Raw genomic sequence first — 27780 nt, 5'->3', positions numbered from 1 at the left:
CAAGAAATTAAAATTAGAAATTATCTGCCAGGCAAACGGAAGACATCTCACACCCCTTATAAATATACAGGATGACGTAAATAAATTAGAGACATTCACCTCCAATAGGTGATCACATTGTTTCACTGGGCTCCTTTACTGATTTTGGAAAACATATGTATTTCTTTCCTAACCTATTAGACTCAACAATGTCTAATAAAAAAATCTTTTATTTAGGACTCTGTAGCTACATAGGTTGTTGCTACATGTTTTTCAGCCAAATTCCACATAAGAATTGAAAGAAAAGCACAAAAAGAAAATCCTGTCATCTGTTTTCTAGATTACAGTTAAAATGCACAGAACCACATTTTTATGTGTGGAGCAATATTAATCTCTGATTTAACAGGTGCAATGAAAGTGATTTACAAAATGGGCAGCAGTTTACAGTATGGTAGGAATCAACTCCAAAGAAACACATTGTACTCCTCAACAAATAAAATGATCAAATCAGAATCATCACTACATCACTTCATGAAAGACACAGCTTTACTTACAAGGAAAGAAACAGGAGTGTGAGTATATAAGTGCCTTCTCCTACCCAGAACCAAAATTGGTAATATTTTTTCTGCTACTTTAAAAGTCTAGAAATGAATTTATGGCTTATATAACCTAGGGATAAATTACACTGGACAGAGTGATGTATAATGTGAGTAAATGCTGTGCAAGTTTCCCCACACATCTGCTCAGCTGAGCGTCTCTTTAACAGGGTATGCAAATTGTAGCAAAATGGGTAGCAGTTTTACTATATGGGCAAGCATCTATTAAGGATTAGGCTGCCAAGTCATTTTTACTTGTAATCGAAACAAAACTAGTATCCATGTTTCCAGAAGATAATAGCAAGTATTTTAACCCAGTCTCATCTGTTCACCTAACTGTTCACCTAAATCTGCAGATTTAAAAACGTACAATGCCATTTAGAACTGGGAGAACATATTGGAGTGGTTCTCTTGGGGGTGTGTGGGGGGGGGAAGGGTTGGTGAATTTAGCCCCTTTTCTTGTTTGCAACTGTACAAACTGTTTTTTGGTTTTTTTTTTTTTAAATTTCAGTATTTTAAACAGTTGGATATCTGTTTTGTGTGAACGAATTCCCACCTGTGGACTGTTCACAAATGTTCACTGCATGTATTTCTTACAACAATGGTTCTCAATCAGGGGTACACAGAGGTCTTCCAGAGGGTATATCAACTCATCTAGATATTTGCCTAGTTTTATAACAGGCTACATAAAAAGCCTAGCAAAGTCAATACAAACTAAAATTTAATACAGATAAAATGAAAAAGTAAGGAATTTTCCAGTACTAGTGTACTGTGACACTTTTGCATTTTTATGTCTGATTTTGTAAGCAAGTAGTTTTTAAGTTAGGTGAAAGTTAGGGTACGCAAGACAAATCAAACTCCTGAAAGGGGTACAGTAGTCTGGAAACGTTGAGACCCACTGTATTATAATACTGGATAGTCAAGCTGTGTACATGATCACACAAAGGTTTGAAACTGATTGTATGGCAAGGTCTGTATAAACAAACCTTTGCTCACACAAATGTTCACAAAACGTGAATAAAAAGTTGAGAAATGCAGTTCAAGTGAAGTTCTCAAATGTCCACTAATAAGTTATCTATTTTTTTCCAACTCCAGTTAAAATATTCTTGCTTACTGAAGAAGATTAGAAGCAGGCAATCTGCCCTTTGTGCATGGATATGTACTAGAAAGAACTCTTGTTGGGTTCACAGAAGATTTTTGTTCATTCAACTGAAAAATGTGTGACAGTGAATCAGGAGTTAAACATTCTGGCCTACAAATCTCTCTTGGGCTCAGCAACATGCAGCTTACTCAAATGACAGGCTTTAAAAGTAATATGCATCTTAAATCATTCAGTCTGTCCATAAGGGGTGAAATCCATCCCTGTGAAAAGGCCAAAGGCCTCTGCTCCAATTCTGACCTATTTTGAAGACTTAAGTTGGACTTCAGTGGTGTATAGGCCTCTTGCTGGTTCCACCCTAGTGGAGATAGCGTGGCTTAGGGCTAGGAACTAGGATTACCTGGGTTCTATTCCCCCTGCTGCTCCTAGTTTGCTGCATGACTTTAGGGAAGCCTCTTCACTTCTATGTGCCTCAGCTTCCCTGTCTGTAACACAGGGACAACACCTATCCACCTCTGTAAAGCTCTTTGAGAGCCTTGAACAAAAGATGCTACAAGTGTAAAACATTAACAGTGAAATGCAATGGAGGGCCTACCTCATAAGCAAATACATTTCCAGTCGTCTTGATAGCCACTATATGGGAGTTATTGGTGAAGACAGTGAAGAGCACTGGACAGTGGTATTTACCTGTGGGGGAGGAGGGGAGAAAAACAAAAAAACAAATTCTGCATGAGTTTCTTATGGTTGTTTAGACAAATGGAATGGTTGCTTTAGTTGTCTTTGCGAAGAATATTTACATTCTTTTTCATGTTCAGTGTACAATTAGTGGTCTTTTTAATTCATGCTTTGTTTCTCTAGTATTTGTGGGTGGGTGAAGTAGAATGACACCTACAAGAATTATAAATCAAGAGAGAAAAATGGGACTTTGAAGTCTATCATCCAGTAGCCAGCAACATAGTACGTCACATAATGGGGTTGGTGTCTACCCAGTATCACAATATGAATATCGTAATAACCAAGACACTCTTGTTGAGTGTACCTTCTCACTACCCCCACCCCCCTGTTTTCAGCGTCCTTCTCAGGAACATATCTTGGTTTATATCCAGCAAAGGTGCAGATGAGATGGTGCCCTTTGCAGGTTCCGCTGGTAAGAAAAGGAAACACTTCGTATTCAATCTCAGTAAACAGAATTCCATTAAACCTAAGCACACACTTTTCAATAAAGAACCTGGCTTCAGCTCAAATTGAGCTGTAAATTTTCCTAAGAAGGTCAGCATAAATATTAAACACGTCTTACATAAAGAAAGTGATGAAAGCCAACAGATCAAGAAAATGTATGGATAAACTTAACAGAAAGCAATTAGAAGATGATTATTAATTCTTAATCAGTTTGCTAGATTGGGAATGCGGAAACAGTTTTGGCTCATTTGATTCTTTTCCTACTAATTACAATCTGATAAATCAAAAACAGCAGGGAGAACTGAATAAAGATAGCTCAAAGCACCACCAAGACAGGACAGAGAAGGTCCTACAGATATTCACCCACTAGTCACCAAGAGACAGTGCTCCAATCTCAGACTTGTAAAAGCAAGGATAAGAAATTTGGGGGATTTTTTTATTTATTAATCTACCCAAAACTCAAGGAAAGTTATCCCCTTTGAGAATGTGTAAGCTTCAGAGGCAAATTTAGAAGGTGTTTTATGGCAGGGGCGTCAGTACTTTGTCCCATTGAGGGACACACAAGCAAACTACCCAGAGCCTGAGGCCTGCCCCCAAGTTGCCTAAAATAAAGGAAACTACAGCTGCTTTAATCTTTAATACCGAGGAGCACTCCATGAAGATAGTGCTCCATCTTGATCTGAATGGAAGGTGCTCAGATAAAGACAGAGCATTACATGGCTTTTCCTGTAATCGCGTCTCACCCCACTTTCTATATGAAAGAGGAGAACCGACACCTGGACATGTGTTAAAATTCCATGAGCCATGTTTTAAGAAATGCCTACTGTTAGGCAGAAATAAAGATCAATTCTCTTCCTTTCATATTGTAGCCTTTTACTTCATCTAGCACCACCCAATGGGCTCTTCTTAAAAAAAGACTGTTTTGACAGTTCACTGCTACCGTAAGCTTGCCTTTGTTACTATTTGTACTGTATTAGTGCCTGTGCATCCCTGCTGTGGAGCAGGACCCCACTATGCTAGCACTGTACTAACACAGAACAAGAACATGATCCTTGCCTCACAGTGCTTCAGCCTGCTAGCACGGACTCTGGCACTTGCGCACCAATGATACAGCTAGCTACATATATCCCACAGTAGTGGTAAGTGCTTCCCCGTCCCCCACCTCCATTCCACCAGTCTTGGCTAGCAGCCTGCACTTCAGTATACATTTGCCAGTTCACCCAAAACCTCAGGAGAGAAGGGTTAACTGAAAGCGACTAGTCTTTCCCTTGCAGATGGCAAGGGCTCTCTCACCCATGGCAGCTCATGTAGTTCATGTACAATGAGTTGCTCTGACGAGAGAGCATTTCACAGATGCTGAGACTCTTTTCCTCTGAGTGTACCTGGTTCTGAGGAGCAACCCCATCGTATTTCTTAGTGTCAGTTCCTGCTACCGTAAACAAAATCTGCATCCTGACCAGCAATGTCAGGAGTGAAATTGCAATCAGTGCACAGCAATAGGGCCCATGCACTAAGCATTGGTTACTGACTCTCCAAGCCACATGTAAACTCTTAGCAGTATTCCCCAAAGCCATTACATGGTTAAAGCTGAGAATTTATTCCTCCTCCAAAAGAAGTGGCATTACTTTAGTTACAAATTTACACTCTAAAAAGTGAGGAAATTCTACTATACGGCTCCAACTCCAGCCTTAATGCCCCATAACCTCATGTACTCCCTTCCGTACGCAGATCAGAGACCTCGCTTTGCTCTTACCACTTTCTCATTCAGAATGAAACACCCCCCATATTACCAGCCCCTCCAGCAACCATCCCCTACCTAAAAGATTTAGTTGTCAATAGCCACAGCACACAAAATTTTCAAGAGATACTAGTGATTTACCTGAGACACCATATAAAGGGACCTGGCTGTCACAAAGTGCACTCTCTGAAAATCAGGCCCCTCTAGGGTCTCTCAGGTTGGGCACCCAAACACTGAAGCACCCAAAATCACCAGTCATTTTTGAAAATCTGGGTACCTCTCTCCAACCTCTCTTTTTGGGGAAAATCAGAGGGTGGAGTCAACCAGGCTCCAGTATCCGACCTATTCCAGCATGCTGGACTTCTTACAGTCAGGGTGGGACATGGCATGGAAACGATTTTGGTGACAGTGATGGAGCACCTCAGATAGCCAGGGACAGAGACACATACCTACTAGAAGGGGAGCTCTTCTTCATTACTTATTCTAAGGATGAAGAGCCTAGCCCTACATCATATGCCTTTTTAGTTATACCCCTACTTCTGATGTATGATGCACATTATTATATACCCTGGACCCCTGAGAATGTTCTAATCTTTGCCTGTACAAGTGAATTCATCTGAAAAAGGTTAAAGAATTACAATATTCATAACAAGGTTTAGAAACAACCTAAGCATGTCTCATGTACATTGCCCATGGAGGAATGCATTCATTTCAAGGATGACTTTTTGAAAGCAATTCTACTGAACTATGGGAGAGCAAAAAATGATGAGAATGCCTCTAAAAACACACTTTTTTTTCCCCACACTACTTTTCGGCCTGCAATTCTTGTAATATTTAAATTAAAAATTCACCTTTGGGTTGAGATTAAGCATAAAATATTGCAGCTCAAAGGGCACTGTTTTGCAAAAAGTTATAAGTGGAGAAAAATAAGAGTTCATAATGAAATGGCTCCTTTATACTTAAGAGTCTCTATTATGACTCCTTAATAGTCTAAACTTGTCATTTTAGTTGAGCTAGTCCCACTCGAGTTAACGGCAGCTGTATAGCAAAATGCCCGGAATTGTGAGCTGAAAATATAATGGCCAAAACGTGACCTCCATTTTAGGGTGTCCAACTTGAGATCCCCAAACGCTGCCTGATTTTCAGAAAGTACTGAGCTGGAGCTATAGTAAGTTGTGCATCCAAAAATTGCTATTAGTTTTTTAAAACCTTTATCAATTTGTTGATGTTTTACTGATTATGACAATGTTTTAAAGGCATTAAGATTTGTCATTTGAATGCAAAACTCTGAAGAAATCTGTTATCAATCATAGAACTCTTATGACAGACGGTGTGGTCTCGTGGATTTAGCGAAAGACTTAGGAGCTAGAAACTTTTAAATTCTAATCCCATCTCCAACACCTACAGCCCTTGTTGCCTACATTTTCCCCTCAGTAAAGAGATGATGATCATTGTCTGCTTCACAGAGGTTTCATAAATTAATGGCTGTAAAGTTATCAGAACATATAACATTCAAAGTATTATATATAAAACTATAATTTTCTCCCTTATATTATTGGTGGTCCTGGATTGATCCTTGATTTTACATCTTTAAGCCAGCAGAAGCATAACCACAGGCTCTTCTCTAACAGGTTGTTATTCAGAAAATGCCATGAACAGGTTCCTCAGAAAACAATTATCTTGAGTTGCCAAATGAGTTATTGAGCATTTTGCCCCCAATTTTACCAGTGTCTTCAAAATGGAGTTCAAATCATGGAGGATTGATAAGGAGGATCAGTGAAGTCTGCTGAGTCACAACACCCCATGGACTTATAATGAGCTCCATCAACTTCTACACGAGAGTCTCCCTTTCCCACAATGTTACTATATCTTAGCAAAGGCAGCATCTCCCTTTCCCTTGGTCTTTTAAAAGCCAGACACGATTCCACTGAATTGAATGGGAAGCTGGGGAATAACTAGCATGGGAAAATTAACATTTTCCAGGCTAATGTGCTTCTAATTCTGCTGTGACGTAACACTGCAACATTAATGAAGACTGTATTCTTTTATATTCTGTTGCACATTATCTCAGGATAATGAAGTAAGCCAGAGTGAAGGGTTAAGGTACAGGCTCAGATTCCTGTAGTAAATTGGCTTTAGTAGTTGCGGGTATCAGCTAAAGATAACACACCATGTAATTTCACCCTTCCAGAAACTCTAACTCTCATCATGTAGTACCTTACTCGGTAAGCAGTCACAAAACAAAATGGGATTACTTTCAGAAACAGAAACTACTCAATGTAAGGGTGGCAGAAATGGGGCCTTAATGAAGAACATATTGATTCCAACGATCAGTGACAGAGCTCAAAAATAAAATTATGATCCTACATGGAAGGTAACAAGTTACTTTAGTACATGAACCTACAGCTATAAGAGAATCCTAGTTTGTAAAAGTGTTCAGAAAAAATAAAGACTGCACCAACTCACCTTCATTGTTTTTAGCGAAGTTTAGCTTGACAAGAGATTTGGCATCTAGTTTCTAAGGGATACAATAAAATATGGAAAAATTAATCACTGCTAACACTGACCTCAGAAATAAAATAACACCCTGGCATTAATTAAGCCTGTTATTACACTGATTGCATCATCATCAATAATAAACCACCTGTTATTTTATCACAGTAACTCTGGAAATGAAAGGGGACAGAGCCAACCCCAGAAATCATATTTATGGAATTTGAGAACAGGGAAACACATTACAGTATTGTAGCTTGATACAGTATTGTCATAATACCAATGTAATAAACCTGAGATTAAATAGTTCAATTTATACTTTGCCTCAGCACAAATTAAAAAGGGGGTTAGCATGAAAAGATGAGAGGCAATAACTTGCAGCAAATACATTATATTGAAAGCTATTCTTGATGATTAAAAGTGACAATTCTGAAAGGCATTTCTGCCAGAGTGCGTAAAGGAAGCAAACTATTTTTGCAATTACATTTATTGTCATCGCTTATCTTTTGCTTTAACAGACTATACGTCAGCCCACATACTAACTAGCAAAACATCAGAAGTAATGAAGAATGGTGATGTGAACTCTCAGGAAAAACTTACATTTTTGGTCATTAAGAATTTTTAATACCGCTGATACTGTAGCAAGGGTTCCAGGGATTTTATGACTGAGAATTAGAGTTAAGGGGAAGATTAAGTTGGCCTGCTAGAACTGATTACATTACTTTTACTTTTTTTTTTTTTTAACATCACCTGCCAGGGAGTCCCTCAGGCCCTGATCCTGCAATTTGATCTGTGAAGGCAGCAAAGTCCTACTGAAATCAACAGGACTCTGCATGGGCATAGGGATCCTCCAGCGCAGAGAACCATTTATTTCAATAGGGCAGAAGTGAGTGTTTGATCATCAGACCTTAGTATCCAATCCTGTAGCTGAGTGCCTTCCTCTTTCAGGTGCAGTGCACCCTCAACTACCTTTGACTGGCCTGAGGGCACCTCGTAGGATCAGGCCCTTACAACCCTAAGAATTTGGGTAAGAATGGCTATTGGTAATGCAAGTAAAACTAAAACGGCCACCTCCCGAAACTTGCAGAGTGTCAAGCCTACCAATACAATGCATCATGATGGACCACAGGTTTGTAAGCTAAGTCAGGACCTCAGAAATAATAATAATAAAAACCTAGTTTGAGAAACATACAGGCTGTCAGAAAAATTGAGTCACTGCCAGATTTCCTGCTAGGAGCTGCTACAACAAAGGCCTTTTAAAAGACAACTAGTCCTGCTTTCAGACAATCAATTAATCAACAAATAAAGGAGGCAGGGAGCTATATTCCTCCTTGTATCCCTAGACAGGTCGCTACTCGTTACTGTTTGTACATCTTTATAAGCTTTGTGCAGAGACTTGTTGGCTCAATTTTGATGGCGTATAGTGGTTACATAAAAAGTCACATGACCATTTCCCCCCCCCCTAAACTCAAGACTTATGTTCCTTGATCAGAAAACTACAAGATATGACAGCTGGCTCATTCTTCTATAACAGCTGGGCTCTTTTTTTTTTATTTAATACTAGGCTGCCTCTCAAATTGTTTTGTCAAGTCACAGCATTAATTAGCTGCCACAAAAAGATAACCATCTGCCTAGTTTCCTAGCAAGACCAACAAGGGAAAAGATGGGAGAGGGAATGAACACGCTAGTCTGTTAGCGTTGTCTCCGGCCCAGTAATTGGAGGATGCAAATCCAATATGGTGGTTCACATGCTGTGGTTCGCAGGCGAGACAGACATCATCTGCAGGAAGGCATAGTAATGGCAATGGCAAAGACTGCACGTCCAATCTAAAGTAGGATTTCTTACTAGGAAAAAAAATTATTGAGGAAATGGAGGGGGCTTTACAGAGTTGACAATGTAAACTGATGTGTTTGGATGGCTTTGTCCTGCCTAGAGATATTACTGCAAAACAGATCCACAAATACATGCTCAAAACAGCCCAAATATTAAATCCAAGGATGCACTCCTTTATAGAGACACCACCTCTTGAAATATTGAAAAATCTGAGTTACGATCAGTTTAAAGACGACCTAGAAAGAGATGCCGTCTCCCTCTGCTCTCAAAAGAGGAGAGCAGGCCATCTGTGAACAAAGCAAGGAGCTGCTGCAGCTCAAAGACAGGCAGTCCTCAGACAGAGACCCTAGCCATGATTTAGGATCCAAACTGTTGTACTTGACTGCATTTTCTGCAGTATTTTAGTCTGCTTCCAGCTAGAGTCGATCAGCACTAGCACAAGTTGTAGCACATTATTTTATTAGTCAAGATGTACTATGTCCTTAGAAGCACTATCATGGCCTCAGGCTCCCATCCAGTATCCTAGGAGACAGTACAGTGCCACAGGTCCCATCTTCTGGATGAGAGCGAGTAAACAATTTATTTCTTGATAAAGGTTGCTCATGTTGCAAGGCCTTATGTCAGCATGCAAAAATAATATGGGACAACACCTCACTACTGATTGCATTCCCAGGTAATGGCTCCATTTGTAATATGAAGACAAAAAGATGTGACTGACTGAATGTAGCCAACTGATCAGTATGTGCTACATTACAAAAATCTCAGAATCAGGAAGAGGCTAATTCACACTCATGTTATACATTAACCACACAAAAAGTACATTAAAAGAATATTGTTACAGTAGGCAAGTCAAGCTCTCAAGACAATGCCAAAATTAAGCTTGCTTATTAACTGGTTCTCAGTTCCAGTCTCCTCCCTACAAGATTCCTCATTCGATTTCAGTTCCCCACTCCCCCTACTGGCTTCTACTCCTAGTTTCTTTGCCCAATCATTCCCAGTTTCCCCGCACACCGACTCCCAGTCTTGGTTTCCCCTACCTACTCCCGCCAGACTTCAGTCCCAGTGACTGCCCCTCATACTCCTTGTCCCAGTCTGCTCTAACCACAGGACCAGATCTTGTCTCTTCTACATTCAAATCAGGTAGCTTCCTCCTCCACACTGCCCAGGCGCAGCAGGGGAGGCACTGGAAGCACAGAAGAGAGTCCCCCTGCTCTCAGTTGAGATGCCAGCACCCGATGCAGCCTACAGCAACCGAGACCAGAAATTTCAGAGGAAGTCTGGCTCAGCTCTGTGCTGGAGCACATGCAGCACAGACAGAATCTTCAGGAAATTCAGCGCCTAAAATCTACGGATTCTCTATGGAGCACGCTCAAACTGCAATTTTGCAAAGGCTTACAATTTGGCCAAATTTGGGTGGCTTTTCATCGGGAAGGCAAAAGGCACATCCTTGATACAAAGGCCACCCTCTGGCAAATGTCAAGTCCCTGCTCCAAAGCCTAGGGGCAGTACAGTTGTCCAAAGAAAAAGTCACCAGAATTTTTTAAATTTTATTTTAAACAAAACAAACAAAAAGACACACTCAGGATCAAAACAACATTTTCTCCTAATTTCTTGGAATCAGTGAGCCCATTTTGGCTGAAGCACTCACAAAATAAAATTCAGCCTGAGGCAAATACCTGGCAGGGAAAATTTCAACCCAAATGATTAAAGTTTGGTAAAGTTATAAACAATTGTAAAAAAGGGTCTTGTAATGGGGTCAGTCTCTGGGGTCAGCATTGGGGCTGCTGGCCAGCCCCGGGGGTCAGGGTCTGGGCTGCTGCCCAACCAGGTCCAGGGTCGAGGCTGCCACCTGGCCCCCCACCCAGGGCTCCACTCCTGACCCCTCTCTGTGGAGGGGTCTCCGGGTGGGAGGCGCTGGGCCCAGGGGTCTGTGTGGGGGCACTGTGGTTCTCAATCGGTGGCCCAGGTAACACATTCTGGGCCGCATAAGGCAGCCCATAACGATAAACAGGTTGAGAACCACTGATCTAGCACCAGTGGAAGAACTCTTCCCCTCCACACACAAACACAACTCTCACTCTGTCTCAAATAAAGCAATACAAGAACTCAGACGCACCTGTCTGAACATAGAGGAACCAACTGGGATTACCATCTAGGGTCTGTTAATCATTGTTAGCACAGATAGTGTTTCACCTTTCTCAAAAAGTATAGAAATCAGCTTTTTTTTAAATGCCTAAAGTGTACATTGTGCTTGGCCTCTCCTTCTACCCCAAGTACTCCCTGTACAAGTGGTATATGATCCCTTAAAATGTGGGGCCAGTGCAATGCAGCAGTATGAGAAGTGTGCTTGGCATTTCACTGACCGGTCTAGTGGAGTTCAGGCATTTCAGAGGTTATGTCTACACAGCATTTTGGACTGAGCAGGAGCAAGCCTCCCAGCCCAGTTGACAGATTCAGCCTAGCAGGGCTTATGCTAGTGCTCTAAAAATAGCTGAATAGAGAGTGCTTTGAAGTTGCTGCTTGGGCTGGAGCTCGGGCTCTGAAGCCTATCCCCATCCTTAGGCTTCAGAACCCAAGCACCAGTTCAAACTACAACTTCCAAGTGCTGCCTACACAGCGTTGTTAGAGTGCTAGTGCAAGCCCCACTAGCCCAAGTCTGTCAACCCAGGCTCAGAGGCTCACGCCACAATGCTGTGTAGACATATCTTAAGGGTGCACCTACCCTTCAATAAAAGACCTGCTGCACGGCAGGTGGCCCGGGCTCACAGGGCTTGGGCTGCAGGGTGAAACTTTGCAGTGTAGATGTTCGGGGTTGGGCTGGAGCCCAAGCCCTGAACCCTCCCCGTGAGGGTCTCAGAACTGGGGGGTGCAGCCTGAGCACCTACACTGCAATTCTCAGCCCCACAGCACAAGCCATGCGAGCATGAGTTAATTGCCTCGGGCTCTGAAACTCAGTAGGGGGGGGTCTGTTATTGCAATGTAGATATACCCTAAGAGGTGTGTCACAGAGGCTCAGGTGACAATGGCTTTGCACGCAAGTGTTGCCTGCTGTCTGAGCCATGAAGCAACTTCCTGTTACTCACAGGAGGTATTTGTACTCACTGTTTAGATTTAGAAGGTGGGGAGAAGACAAGGCTGTAAACAGACATATACAGGAGGGCTGGGGTTATGTTGTGGGCAAAACAGCAGGTTTTTGGTTTTCAAAAGTCTATTAACAAATCTTTCCTTTTCCCTCTAAATGTAACAAAGGCCTAGCTCGTTACACAAAGCAGGCTTTTCAAACCTCAAAGCTTGAAAGCTCTGGGCCCTTAAGGCAGGCAAATGGTCCCCACTGCTTAAAATGGGGTTTCTTGCCTGAGAAAGCGTTTGTGGGATCTGGTCCTCTGTTTATAAACTGTGAGCAAGGAAAAGTTATGGAGGGAAGTCCTGCCAGCAAGGCAGTATTTCCAGTGTGTTGGCTTTTTTAAGTTCTGCATGTGTCACACTGAAAAGTATGAAAGAACATTCTATTTAGACATAATTTGGATCCCATAGCATATTTTCTGAATTTTTAATTCTCATAATTTTTATTTTATTTGAAAACAGGATAGTCTTTCATAAGGGTTAAATGTGCTCCTGTTATACTTATTCAGCACCAAAAGTCAAAGCCTTCTATTTTCGATAGGACAATTTGTTGCTGTGGAAATGATCATTATGCCACAAGCAGAGAACTTAGACTTCAGATGGAGAAGCTGAAGCAAGAACAGATGAGTTCTCAAAGGGGGGAAAATACTTATTTTTCATGCATATCTTATCAGTAATAATGCACACGAGAGAACCAAAGTGCAAAATATAAGGTGGAAAAGCAAAATTGTTTCTAAAACTAATATTCTTCAAAAATTACTGTCAAGTCTCAGTAACTCTTCAATGAAAATAGAATTCAGGAAAGAAAAAGCAAAGTTTAATAAAAAGGCACAGGTTTGAAATTTTAAATTTATCACCAAATCTCACAACCAAGATTACATTTATGCCATAAACATTTTCCCAGGAAGAAATAAAAGCTAGTATTCTTTTAAAGATACAATTATATACTAATACTGGAAAGCAGGGTTAAGACACCATGTCAGCTGTTAAACAATGAGGATTGGAAAAACTATCTGAGCTTTCCCCTCAGCAGATTCTCTCCCTTTTTGAGACACGCTTCCAACAAAAAGCAACAGAGTCCTGTGGCACCTTATAGACTAACAAATGTATTGGAGCATAAGCTTTCGTGGGTGAATACCCACTTCGTCAGATTCATTGCTTCCAACAAAGCCAGTCAGGCTACTTTTGGCCATGACCTACTTTCTAGCAAGCATTAACAAGCCCCACCACAGAGTTTTCTCTAGTCTGTCAGCTGACACAATCCATTCCTCCCGGGATGTGGAAGGGCAGCTTTTGGATGAAGCATGCTGATTGTTTAAAATTAAATCACCCTTTGTCACTGATGCATGTGAATCGTGAAGATATGACCTATAATCCCTGCACATCAATTAGTTACACACTCTGAATCCCTTTGGTCCGTGTCAACATGTTCATCATTCCCCTGTTAAAGACTTGTTGCTAATGAGATTTTGACTCTGCTGGATATATACCAGTCTGAAAAACAATCAAAACAGACTCACTTTGTTCTTCAGCCTCTCATGGATAGTGATGGTGGGGAGCAGCAAGAGTTTTATTTACTAAATGCAGAACTTTCCAGATTCCTTAACTGAGTTAATGTTAAAAAATGTTAGTCACCTAGTAATCTACCTAATAGCCTATGGCAGTAAGGGACAAAAACAGAGAGTGATGCCATCAAGGATAAAAATCTCTGCAAATTCAACTCTGATGGCAAGGTCACTGAGGAGTCAGAAGCATCAGACCCTGAATTGGCCAGTCACAGAAATCCTGTAGCATAATGGACAAGGTGCAGTAGTGAAGAGACTTGGGCACTACTGTAGGCTAAGAATCACCAGAATGGGATACTGGAGATGGGTGGGGGGAGAGAAACAGGTACAAAAGATAAAAATGGATTTGTGTCTTACATACCCGTTGCTGAATTTCTGCCTGCATCTTTACACACACTTCAGGTTCTTTTAGAGATCACAAACCTATTGTTCTTAGTTCCCCATCTTTGAACTTCAAGAAGCAACCACACTACTTTTCCAGTCACTGGACATTCAAGAAAAATGCAGATGATGTTTTGCTTGGCTGTTTCAGTTTTAATTGCAGAGCAGCAGGCATACTGAGTACTACTTAACATTTTAAAGTGAATTTAATGCTGGTGAAAGGTGCCACATTGACAGCCTTGGAGACAAAAGTCTTTAGTGAGCACACACAACAGATACGCTGTGGGAAACAGAAGTGCACGCCTAACCCCAATTAAGATTGACCAGTATGCCTCAATGCTGCCTTGTAGGCACCTGGTCTAGAAGTAAGAAGATAATTCAGTGTCCAGACCCATTCAAGCTACAGGTACTCAGCAGAGACTCCTGGTGTGACTGCCAGCTATGACAGTATTTTAATCACATGGACAATGGTCCACTCAGAGCTAGACCAATACCATCAATTCATTTCCACAGGTCAAACAACAGCCTTTAGTTGATAACGACTTTCATTCACTACAAAGTAGTTCCAGATTTGGGCTGGTGGCTCAGAAGTGAAAAGGGGCATCTCTCATTAGCCACTTCCAGGTCATCAAGTCCCAACAGTAAATATTTAATTAAACTGACACTCCACATTAATCAGAGCCCTGCCTTTAGGATTGCAGAGATTTGCTTGACTCGCAGAATCTGGCAACAGCACTACCATAACAAAGGGAATGTTAATAAAAGATGTATGGAAAGAGAATGAACAGGACAATAGAACCTCAGAGTTACAAACACCTTGGGAATGGAGGTTGTTCGTAAGTCTGAAATGTTCATAATTCTCAACAAAATGTTACAGTTCTTCTTTCATAAGTTTACAACTGACATTGACTTCCGACAGCTTTGAAACTTTACTATGCAGAAGAAAAATGCTACTTTCCCTTTATTTTTTTTTTTAGTAATTTACATTTAACACAGTAATGTACTGTATTTGCTTTTTTTTTTGGTCTCTGCTGCTGCCTGATTGCATACTTCAGGTTCCAATGAGGTGTGTGGTTGACTGGTCAGTTCGTAACTCTGGTGTTCATAACTATGAGGTTCTACTGTACAATATTAGACCTGCAATTTTAATGCAGTCTGAGATCTTCTATCAACCCAGACACAAAGTATCCACAGCCAAATCTAACAGTTTATGGAAAATACAGAGAAAGAGAAGTACTGAAAAGCCTGACGTCTCAAATTTTAGTGAAGTCTGGACAAGAGAAGATCCGTAGGGAGCCTCATACTGAATCTCATCTAAGGCTACAACGTTTCACGACTTCCAAGTGTCACAAACACAAAAATGCATCTAATGTACCCCATCTTCCACCAAAATAAGAAGTGGAGGGGGAAAAAAGACCATCTGTTCAGTCTGTAAAATCTAAATTCAAATACTTATTTGCTCTAGGAGAAATAATGCATTAGGAATAACAGGGTGTGTGTGTGTGTGTGTGTGTGTGTGTGTCTGTGTGTCCAGAGCCAGTCTACTGAATACCAAAAGTACCTGTCATTCCCCAGATCCAGAGGACCAGGATCAGCTTAATCAGCACCTTGCTGTGTTTTTTTTAATTAGCCTCCCTGTTCATTGTAAATTTAAATAATAAAAGTGTTTTTCAGAGTTTTACCTTTTGGCTGCATCACAAGGAACCAAATATGACTCTTTAAAATAGATACACTCAGGCAAGCTACAGGTGTGTCACCACCTGTAATATACATACCTAGAGAAAGGAAAAACAACCTACAGGTAACTGATCTATGTCCATTATGAGAAGTGAGAGTGGGGAGGAAAGACAGGGGGAGGGGGAGAAAAACTATATATATTTAAAATAAAAAAGAAGACAACAATTTTCCAGATAAGGACCTAGCCTACTAAGCCTGGTAACCAAGTGATCTTATCACTGTCACCTTCATTCCCTCTATCCTCCTGCTCCTTATATTAATTTTCTTTATGACCATAACTAGTTATGACATGTCAAATGTAGATTGTTCTCTGGGTACGATCCATGTCTGAACATGTTTCTGTGGGTGCTTGGCAAACTTGTGAGCATTAGCCAAATAAAATATTAATAGTTTTACTGTACACAAAAAGGTGATCTTTTGACACAAATTTAAAAAGAGTAAATAACGGGAAGCTAAAAGGAATGGTCAAACCCTTTCATCTTAATACCTACAAATCTTTTAAACAATGCCTTCAACTGCAGCAGTGAAGTCCTCAGAAGCCAAGGTAAGGGGCTGACAGGGAATTCAACACATCCATTCAAAGTGTGCAGGTCACATCTTTTTTGTTTATTTAAAGTACAGAGAATGATACATGGAGCAAGATTAACAGGGATTCAGTGCAAAAAAGTTGTTATAGTTTTTAATACCTTTGCTCAACCATGAAAAGTTGCAAATCACTATTTCTAAACACTATCACAAATAGTGATAAACTATCTTTCCCAAACGTGAAGAGCAGTTCTGTGTAGCTCAAAAGCTTGTCTCTTTCACCAAAAGAAGTTGGTCCAATAGAAGAGATTTAAAGTTTATTAGAGAATATTTGAAAATAAACAATACAAAGTGTTTGAAGCGTCAGTTATTGTGTCATTGGGGGTAACATACAGGTTTTAGGGGGATATTAGCGTTTTGGTATTGGACAGCATATACCATATACAGTCTGTCATGTCCGCAATGTGGGGTGTACGGTGGGTGGGATCAAGATACAGTCAGGAGGCAGTGGGGGTACATCACTCATATTACTTCTCCATCTTCTCAGCTACAGCTGGAACTCTTATTTTGGGTTTGTACAGCACCTAGCGTAATGCTGGTCCCCCAGACACTGACAGTTAAATATTTATTTGTATTGTGGTAATCTTGCAGTACCTTTCCCTTGGGGAATTTCTCCTCCCCCTCCAGAGATGTTCAATTTGGTATAAATTTTGAAGCAATTTCTATTAGCTCTGTTTTAACACTAAAGTCTCAAGGCATTTTGTGGCAGTTCAGTTAAGTCTCTTACTGGTATCTTATATGTCACAAACATCAGATATTCGGGGATCAAGACAACCAGAGGCAGGGTTAATTCATCCAAAATAATTCCTTAACAGTTGAAGATTTCCTTGTACATTATGATCCTTGTTGATGCTTTTCCAGAGCCACATTTCAGCTCAGTTTCCCCTGAAGTTGTGATACATGGCATGCGTTACAAAAGGACTAAGAATAAAGTGGGAGAGCGTGCTTTGTGAGGACCGCCTGCTGTTCCAATGAACATAGCAGGGGTCCCGACACTACTCCGAGATGATGTGCATGGACATGCTAGCAAAATTAAAGCTGGACCTTTTGCCACAAAATTCATGTAATTGCATTTAGATTGTTCACTGAGATTTACTAATTTCTGAAGCAAATGAGGCAATAAGGAAAATGTGGTCCAAGCACTACATATTAAATAGTTTATCTTGCTGAAAAGGGCTTCATGTGAAACTTGGCACACAGAATAGCCACAAGTTCCTGCAGGTTCATCCTCAAGATATTTGAGCCAGAGGCCTCTTACCCCCTCCAATTGTAAACACATCTGCAGAGATCTATTCACAGCTCAGTATGGAAAAAAAAAACAACACTCCCTCCTGAAACACTGCTGCAAACACAGGCCAAGGGAAGACAGTCACCAGTGTTATCAGAAGGCATTCTCCCTGGCTTATTCTTATCTACGAAAGTGTCTCCGCTTCTGGAAATACCCAAAGGGCAAGTTACTAAGCGAAATCAGATAGTTTGGCAATCATATCTCAACAGGCACTGGCAATATCTTTAAGCAGTCCCAGTACATAATTTTGAACCTTTTTTCCTATCCTACACAGAACATATAGCCGAACAGATATGCTTATAATCATTCTCCTTTTCTCCCTTTTACTGAAGTATGTGAAAGCCACAGTGTGGCCACATCATACCTAAACCAAGTCTCTTTAGGGAAGCTTCCACTAACACAGCTTCCTCATGAAAGGTAACTGTTCTCTACTTTGTAATAAGCTATTCTACACGCAGAGAACCTATGTATTTTTCATCACAGTCTTTTATTAGAACTAAAACAGTCCAAGAAACGACTTTGCTCCAAGTTTCCAAAGACCCTCCTTGGCAAGTTTACCAAAAAAGTAAAAAGGTACACCTGGTGTGACATTTACACCTGCAAAATATTTGAAGACTCAATTGAAAGTTGCACAAGTCACAAACAAAGGCATCCATTTTGGATTCTAGGGCCACAAATGCCCCATCCTCTTCATCAGCATGGATCCTTGAAAAGCATCCTCCAAAGGAGACCTGAATTTCTGATTATCCCTTTGGCTGGGCTCCAGACAGATGAAACCTGAAGCTACCACACTACTGAGAAGCGATCATCCATTTTCAGGTACCCAGGGAGAAAGTATTCCATTGCCAGTGGAAGTTCCTGCTTTCCCACATGCTGTCAGGGGACATATTTGATCATTTGGATTTCAAGCACTATGCTTCAGGTCTTGAGCAGAAAAAAGATCCATACTGGGAGGAATGGGCAGCCTACGTGCAAGAGGTTCCACAGGCTCTCCGTCTGATAATATTTTCCTTTAACACTGACAGATTGACAATGCTTATTGGACTTCATAGAAAGAGAGTGTTCTGTATGGATATGAGAACAATTTAGGAAAAATCTCCAAGGCCACATGAAAACAGAATTAACAATGCTCCATGCCTTGCTTGGCAGGCCTTAAAAATCCTACAGTATGTCTGAACACAATTACTGTGTTGTAGTAGCGTTCGGAGGTCCAGTCAGGGAATGGAGTACTCCAATGTACTAGACACTATACACAACAAAAAGACTGTCCCTGCCTGCCCTAAAGAGCGCTAAATGCTCGGGCATCTCGCCTTCCTAAACTACTTGTACTCCCACCAAATGTATTACTCTAGCTTCAGTAAAGAGGGATTTCCTTTAACCCCAAATCCTTGTCTAATCGTAGCCATTACACACCCTAAGACTGCTCACAAAGACTGAATTGGTTGGATTTCAGCACCTTCCAGGACAACAATTTTTCTTTTACCAGGGACTCAAAATTAGTTGTAATAGCTGTTCTAGACTTTCTTCCTAAAGGTAATTAAAGGCTGTTGCTGTCCATTATCTGAACACACATCCGGAGCAATGTAATTAAAATGTAAATTGTAGCAAGTTATTACACCACGCACACAGACTAAGATGAAAAAGAAAAATCATCTTTCATTTAACCAGCAAGGGTACTTGTCATCTTCACAGACTCAGGCAAGACATCCATACCATCCAACCTATTAAAAAAGGTTGAATGTCCCTTTAATTTTGGTTATTATCCTGGTCTTATTGTCTAACACTGAGTTCAAAGAGATATGAACGTGGCCCATGCAACTCATCTATCACAGCCCATTTCTGAAAGATTCAGTCCAATGTTGATTTGAAAGGCAAATGTGGAATCTAATGTCTAGTGAGTTGTAAAAACTTTGTCACAAATTCACTGAACATTTGGCAGCCATTCCTTCAATACACCCTCCTCACAGTTTTTACACCATGTGGTTTCTTTTACCATAATACTGTAAAACAAGGCGGCAAGATTCCAGCCCTATGATATGAGTCAATGCCTAAATCATTTATGATCTAATTTCTTGACTTGGTCTTGTCAATTCTTTCCATTTTTTTTCTCTGTCTCAAAATAAACAGATTTTAAAAACACACAGATGTTTAAGGAAGTTTCACCTTTGCCCTAACTTTTGCATCTTTTTCCAGCAGGATTTCCCCTATTTCAACAGCCAAAGGGGTTGTTTTTTAAAAGCAGTAAGAATTTTTTTTTAAATATTATTTTATATCGTGTGCAATGAATATATCCGCAGACAGCGAAGTCAAACTTTTTTCATATCGCTTCCATTAAATTTGACAAACCAGCCTCTCACATTTAGTGAGACAGTTCATTTCTCTGGGATGGACTGAATTTTAATTACTTGAGCAAAAAAAACCCTGAAATATGTTTCCATAATAGCCAGAACTAAGGCTTTGTCTACTTTTGTCAGTCAGGGGTGTGTGTGAGGGGGGAAACAAAAACAAAAAAACCCACCCGTGACCGACATAAGTTTCACTCACAACAGTGCCAGTGTGGACAGTGCTATGTCAGCGGGAGACATGCTACCGCCGCTCGCTGGAGGTGGTTTAATTATGCCAACAGGAGAGGTCTCTCCCGCCAGCACAGAGCAGCTACACAAGAAACCTTACACATGGCACAGTGGCTCAGCTGTGCCACTGTAGAGTCTGTAGCATAGACATAGCCTAACAAGGCACACAGCAATATCCATTAGCATTTGGAAGAACTATTAAGCCCTTGATAAAGGGCAAAGATCTAATCTGTAAAGGGCCTGAGAAGCCAGGGACGGATTAAGATTTTGTGAGGTCCCTGGGCCAGAGCAAGTGGGGACACCTCCCCATCCCTTCCACCTGCAGTGTGTCGCTCCCCCCCGGCCCACGCTCCTGCAAGGGAAATGGGGTCAGGGCATGGGGGCTTGCCCCGCTCCACCCACCAGGCAGGTGGAGCGAGGCAAACCTCCGTGCTGGAGCGCCAGGTGGGTGGGCAGGCAGAGCGGGGCAGGCCATTGCGCCCTGATCCTGCTCCCTAGCGTGAGCAGGCATCATGCAGAGCAGGTCAGAGTGCAGGGGTGCCCATTTTTTCCAGGGCTCCCCGGTTGGCCGGGGCCCCAGGCACAGGCCCCGTTGACCCAGTGCCTAATCCACCACCATAGGAAGCAAACATGAATGAGGGTTTTTTAAAATATATAAATGAATTAATTCAGCTGCAACACTCACACTTTTTAATTAGAGGCTAAAAGGTACTTTGAAACCTTCGTGTTAGTTTCCCCAGAAATTCATGTTGCTTTGAAAACAATCGATTATCACCAGGAAATGAACAGAGATGGTTCTGCTGGGAACAATTTTCATCCCATTCAGGCGCACGGTACAAGTTTCAAAGAAATTAAAGTGCTGAATGTAACAAAGCCAAGGGACCCCCCACCAGCTCCAAGACTGCACACCACCTGCTCAGCCAGGCATCACATTACTATATGCACGTTGTTCAACATTTCTTTCAAACAATGGATTAAAAAGGTACATTGTCAAGGCTCATAGACTTAAAATTGGACCCACCAGCAGCGTTATGATTGAGGAGGCACTAATTGCACTCTCTCTGCAGCCCCATTCTTCTGAGACAGGGCACTGAAGTGTACCACAATCACCTTCTCGATACACTTTTAGGAGAGCAGAGCTGACAGGCCCAGTGGGAGGAAGCATGAGTCTGTCTTTCTAGAGAACCCCTATGCCCAGGATTTATTTTTGTTGATGCTGAGTCTCTCAGATTAATATTAGCCACGTACTGGAGACGTTTCAATCCCTCACCCCACCTATTTATTTTATGTAAAATATTCTCAAGGGTCAAGAGAGTGAGAGAGTTAAAAACATTAATCCTTTTAAGCTACGCGAGACTTTGGGCAGACAGAACTAAGAAGTTTATTTTGAATGAGAAAGGTGATTTTCCTACAAGGCCGGGGGGATTCTCAGCCTTTACCCCTCAGTAACCCCGAGCCAACCACCCCTTTCCCCTCCAGTGACTCGACCTTCGGCTTCCTGCAACTGTTCCTCTTTAGTTGTATGCCCCAGAATCCTTTGTGTTGCTTCATGGAGCTCTTAAGAGGCAGGTCAATAATTGAGGGACCAGGACTTGTCTAAAGTAGGGAAACAAGGGTGGTATTTCAATTGAGTTAGCTCAATCAAACTAGCTTAACTCGACTAAAACTCCACTTAATGCAGTGGTCCCCAAAGTGGGGTCCGCAGAGGAACATTTGAGGGTTGCAGCAGGGTCTGGGCCAGACCCCAAGACAGCAGGCTCCAGGCCAGGCCCACTCTGCTCCGGCCCACCCACAGGTCTCACAGCCTGGCCGTTGCCATTCCTGGCCCCATCCCCAGGCTCCCGGCCCAGCCATGGCTCCAGCCTCAGCCCTCTTACCCTGTCTGCATCCCCTTGGAGCCGCAGCCCTGCTCTCAACCGTGGCTCCTGGACCGTGTGGAAAGGGGGAGGGGCAGCATGACGTTAAAATTTTGGGGACCACTGACTTCATGCCTACACAGTTTAACATCTTTAGCTGCATTTTAGCAAGTCGAGTTACAGTTTGGCTGTAGGCACTCTGATCAGAGTACAACGCAGCCAGCTAACTCGCCTTCAAATGTGCTTGTCTATATCTTAACAAGTCATCTTTCCTGAAATGTGCCGCCCAGAACTGGGCACAATACTCCAGTTGAGGCCTAATCAGCGCGGAGTAGAACAGAAGAATTACTTCTTGTGTCTTGCTTACAACACTCCTGCTAATACATCCCAGAATGATGTGGGACTGTCTCAGAAGTCTTGCTATAATCAAGATATATACAGAATGGAGAGAACTAAATAGTGGTGTCCCCCGGGAGTCTGTACTGGGACCAGTACTGTTCACCATATTCATAAATAATCTGGAAAAAGGGGTAAACTGAGGTGGCAAAATTTGCAGATGATACGAAACTACTCAAGATAGTTAAGTCCAAAGCAGACTGCGAAAAGCTACAAAGGAATCTCATAAAACTCGGTGACTGGGCAATTAAATGGCAGATTAAATTCAATGTTGATAAATGCAAAGTGATGCACATTGGAAAACATAATCCTAACTATACATATAAAATGATGGAGTCTAAATTAGCTGTTACCACTCAAGAGAAAAATCTGGAGTCATTGTGGATTAGTCTCTGAAAACATCCACTCAATGTGCAGCAACAGCATTATCATTAAGAAAAGGATCGATAAGACAGAAAATATCATATTGCCGCTATATAAACCCATGGTACACCCACATCTTGAATACTGCGTGCAGATGTGGTCACCTCATCTCAAAAAAAAAGATATATTGGAATTGGAAAAGGTTCAGAAAAAAGCAACAACAATGATTAGGGGTACGGAACAGCTTCCCTATGAGGAGAAATTAATAAAATTGGGACTTTTCAGCTTGGAAAAGAGACGACACAGAGGGCATATGACAGAGGTCTATAAAATCATGATTAGTATGGAGAAAGTAAATAAAGTGTTATTTACTCCTTCTCATAACATAAGAACAAGGGGTCACCTAATATGCAGCAGGCTTAACACAAACAAAAGCAAGTATTTCTTCACACAACACACAGTCAACCTGTGGAACTCTTTGACAGAGGATGTTGTGAAAGCCAAGACTAGAACAGAGTTAAAAAAAGAATTAGATAAATTCATTGAGGACAGGTCCATCAATGGCTATTAGCCAGGATAGGCAGGGATGGTGTCCCTAACCTCTGTTTGCTAGAAGTTGGGAATGGGCAACAGGGGATGGATCACTTGATTATCTGTTCTGTTCATTCCTTCTGGGACACCTGGCATTGGCCACTGTCGGAAGACAGGATAGTGGGCTAGATGGACCTTTGGTCTGACCCAATATGGCTGTTCTTATGTTCACTGCTATCCCCCTCCCCTCCATCTACTAGACCAGTGACACACTCAAAGAAGGAAATTAGGTTGGTTTGGCATGATTTGTTTTTAAATCCACATTGGCTATTACTTAGAACCCTATTATCCTCTAGTCAGTGGTTTTCAACCTGTGGTCTGCAGACCCCTGGGGGTCCACAGACATTGTCTAAAGGATCTGTTAAAGGCTGTCATTACCATAGAACAGCGAGGATCCACAAATTATGTTTAGGATTTCCAATGGGGTCCACACCTCCTTTTGAAATTTTTTAGGGGTCCACAAATATAGGGAGGTTGAAAACCACTGCTCTAGGTACTTGCAAACTGATTAATAATTTGTTCCAGTTTCTTTCCGGGTGTCAAAGTTAGTCTGACTGGTCTATAATTCCCAGGGTCCTCTTTGTTCCCCTTTTTACTTACAGGTATCATGTTTGCCCTTCTCCAGTCCCCTGGGACGTCACTCATCCTCCATGAGTTCTTAACGATAATTGCTAATGTTCCAAAATTGCTCCCGTTAAATAAGTACCCTATGGTGCCCTGATGACTTGAATACTTCTAAGTTATCTAAATATTCTTTAACCTGTTCGCTCTGTTTTGACAGCTCTCCTTCCCCACAAAGTAGAGGGCCTACACTTGCCTTCATCTTTCTCTTGCTCCTAATGTATTTATAGCACCTCTTCTTATTGCCTTAATGTCCCTTGTGCCTTAGCCGTTCTGATTTTTGTTTTTACATGCTCATGCTATTCTTTTGTAATCATCCTTTGTTACTGTGGATTTCATTTGGATTTTGGCTTCCTCAGACAAAGGGGTGCCTCTATGCAATTTTTGTATTCACGTATCTATATTGGTTTAGAACAGTGGCTCTCAAACTTTTTTTTACTGGTGACACCTTTCACATAGCAAGCCCCTCAGTGCGACCCCCCCCCTTATAAATTAAAAACACCTTTTAATATATTTAAACACCTCTATAAATGATGGAGGCAAATAATAATAATAATTGGAGATATACCAATCCCCTAGAACTGGAAGGGACCTTGAAAGGTCACTGAGTCCAGCCCCTGCCTTCACTAGCAGGACCAATTTTTTTTTTTCCCAGATCCCTAAGTGTCCCTCTCAAGGACTGAACTCACAACCCTGGGTTTAGCAGGCCAATGCGCAAACCACTGAGCTATCCCTCCCACCAAAGCAGGATTTGGGGTGGAGATTGACAGCTCGCAACCCCCCATGTGATAACCTTGCAACCCCCTGAGGGGTCCCTACCCCCACTTTGAGAATCCCTGGTTTAGAAGCAGACAGATAAAGGAGTAGCAAAAAAAAAACTGTGCTTAGATCAGCCCTAGGAAACAGATACCAGAGATTAAAATATTTCCATTGTTTAAAAAGAAATTAGATGCTTTACTGTGCCCTGGCAGATCACCTCTTAATTCACTTCTGTGAAGTGTGCTAAGGCTTACAACACCCCCGCATTGGTAAGTATTAGTTTTCCCATAATTAAAGTGGAGATAATGAAGCACAGAGCTCTCAGAAACTTGTGAGATGGGGGAGGCATGTGACTTGCCCAAGGTCACAGAGCAAGTCTCTAGTAGAGATGCAGGAACCCAACGCCCAGGTCACAGTAGTGCACTCTCCTCACAAAAGGCAGATTATTAGTGAACCGGAGTGTAACAGAGACTAATATTGGAAAAGCTCCCCCATTTTTCTTCTTTGTACTACTTAATTGTGTTTAATTAATTCATCCCATTTTTAAAATATTCCTCAACTCAGAATTGTCTCCCTTGAAACTCCTTTGCCACAATATACACATTTCTAGCTGAATCCAGTTCTATTATCTGTTCATATCTGACAGTCCATCAGACCAGATATAATCTGAACAACTTCATCCCTTAGAAACACGTACATCTGATCCCAGCTGGCTGACTTGTGTGGGCACGCTGGGCAGTGCTGTCATATGCCAGTTACGTAAAACATCCTGTCAAGCACACAACTCTTTGTGAGCCCAAGATGTCAAAGTGCTGATCTCAGTACAAGGAATGAGATTACTACAGCTTTTCTACTTATTCTGTGTTGGATGGAACTTCAGAGACATTGCTTGGGGAAGGAGGCAAGACAGCCAGAAACACCCAACAGGTTGTGGCTCAGCTGCAGGAGATGCTTAGTCTGGTTTCAAAATTATAACCATAGTAACATCAGTGTTTTAGATCACAACACACCAAGTAAGGAATTATGAGATTACCCTTTCGAGCAGCTCATGGACAATCAAAGAGGAAGTCAGAAAGGTCAATACAGATTTGTTTCTTGGACACTGGCATCCACACTGTACCTCCTGGGGATGTTCAAAAACAAAGAGGAATTAAAGTATGAGGAAGCAGAGGGAAGGGGGTGGGTATAAAGAAAAACGCTTTTTTAAACTATACATAAAAATAACTGTGACCACGGCACATTTGTAAGTTCCTTTAGAAGAGGAAGGAAGTGGTTGGTATGCTGGCCTGGGACTTGGGAGACCCAGGTTCAATTCCCTAATCCCCACATATTCCCTGCATGACTTTGGGAAAGTCTCTTAGGGTACTGAGCCAGAGAGAGACTATGTGTAAAATGGGAATAGCAGCCCTGCGCTGTCTTGCTTTACAGGGCTGTGGTGGGGATAAATACAATCAAGACTTTGAGGCGCTCAGATACTACATTGATGGGGATGGGGGTGGGGTGTCATAAGTACCTAAGAGTTTGATAGCTAGATAGAAGTCAGTGCCTATAGTTAACACTACGAAAAGTGGCTGTCCAGCACCTCTAAAATGCCTAGCTAGTAGTAAACCATAACAACTTGAGGGTAAACTATACAAAATTCCAGCACTGTTTTTAAACTTCACTACAGAAAAAGGGAAAATGATTTATTCAGAGTCATGTCCCCACCTTCTCATTGGACTAGATTTTCTTCCAGCAAATCCACACAAGGTAACTTTGTTGTCTAGATTATGAAACTACTGTCAGTTAACCTTGCCTAATTTCTTTCCTTAAATAAGCCTGGAGACGCAAATATCAGCATAAATCACCAACTCATCACAGAAAAATTTCTTTCTGCTTTCAGCTCCAAGCAAATAGTATGAGGAACAGAACATGGCAAAACAATGATGGATTAAGAAGATGGCACTAAAATTATGATCTGGCTGCACAAACTCAAGGCTTTAAATCCTCTTCCCACCCGGTCTCTCCCCAGCACAGGTTTCCTCCTCCTCCTACCTCCCAAAACTATCCACCTCCACATAGTATAGGAGATGCCCTTCCAGGAAACCCAAACTCAATGTCTCCCAATTCTCTTCAGTCTCAATCTTCACCCCATTGATCCTAGGCTGGGCTCACCACAGGTGCAATGATAAGGAATTACATTTTTCTTTCTTTCTCCTGTCTATGGATTCAGCAATAAGGCAACAAGAGTGTCTTCATTTTTTTCTGCAGCAGTGTATGTAACTTCTTCCTTCAGAGGCTACAGCCCTCTAGATGGGGTTTCTCTCTTCCCCACCAACCTTCAGAGATTGGGTTCTCCAAAGAGAGGAATTACGGGAGGAAGAGGATTACTACTGAGGAGAGGTAGGAGGGCAGTCAGGTTGGCATAGCTGAGCCTCAGAAGTTTGGAAACCTGAGTCATGGCTCACAGACAGACTGAGTGCTCTCAGAGATCACCATGAATATTTTGCACTGGCCTCGCTAGTTCTTTAAAGTACAGTCTCCACCAGCTGAAATTATAACACAGGCCTGTTCCTGAGACAAGAGTCAGCATGTCAGAACACCATGTTCATTATGGCCAGTGATGGCAATGGTCCGCCATGGAACAGGGCTTATTGAATTAACATAGTAAGATGGAACAACCCTGCTACAGGACCACTTCATGTTCTACTGAAAGGGAGGGAAACTGCTCTGAGTCTGGCTTGCACACCACGCGTCAAAAGAAAAGGGGCTTCTCTGAGACTATACTACCATACATAAAAGAGACTACTAGCACGATTACTCCCTCTTTTTGTGTTTGCACAAAGCACTTTTAAACACAATACTCTGCATGGTTTTAAATACAAATAGGTGTCTTAAACTATCTGGGAACAATAGATCTAGCCGGCTTTGAACAAGGTTCCAAAAGCCTTTAGCTGATCCGTGGAGCAGTAAGTGCTTGCAGGCTGGGCAGAGTGGATGAAAAGGCCATCATTCCCCCTTTCCTTCCCTACCAAAAGAAGAGCT

General features: G+C 41.7%; 1 protein-coding gene across 2 annotated transcripts in view; it reads right to left on the bottom strand.

Annotated features, from left to right (window-relative positions):
• Positions 1 to 27780, bottom strand: part of PPIL2 (peptidylprolyl isomerase like 2) — a 136502-nt gene that overhangs the window by 96561 nt on the left and 12161 nt on the right. For both annotated transcript variants that reach the window (XM_044990482.1, XM_044990483.1), the window contains exons 6-7: positions 7058 to 7109; positions 2270 to 2361 (exon numbers count right to left, since the gene is read on the bottom strand). In XM_044990482.1, coding sequence (XP_044846417.1) covers positions 2270 to 2361; positions 7058 to 7109 — 144 coding nt within the window. The remainder of the gene's footprint in view (positions 1 to 2269; positions 2362 to 7057; positions 7110 to 27780) is intronic.

This window comes from Mauremys mutica, chromosome 16 (genome assembly GCF_020497125.1).
Source record: "Mauremys mutica isolate MM-2020 ecotype Southern chromosome 16, ASM2049712v1, whole genome shotgun sequence".
Taxonomy (NCBI): Eukaryota; Metazoa; Chordata; order Testudines; family Geoemydidae; genus Mauremys; species Mauremys mutica.
This window is presented reverse-complemented; position numbering and strand designations above follow the sequence as displayed.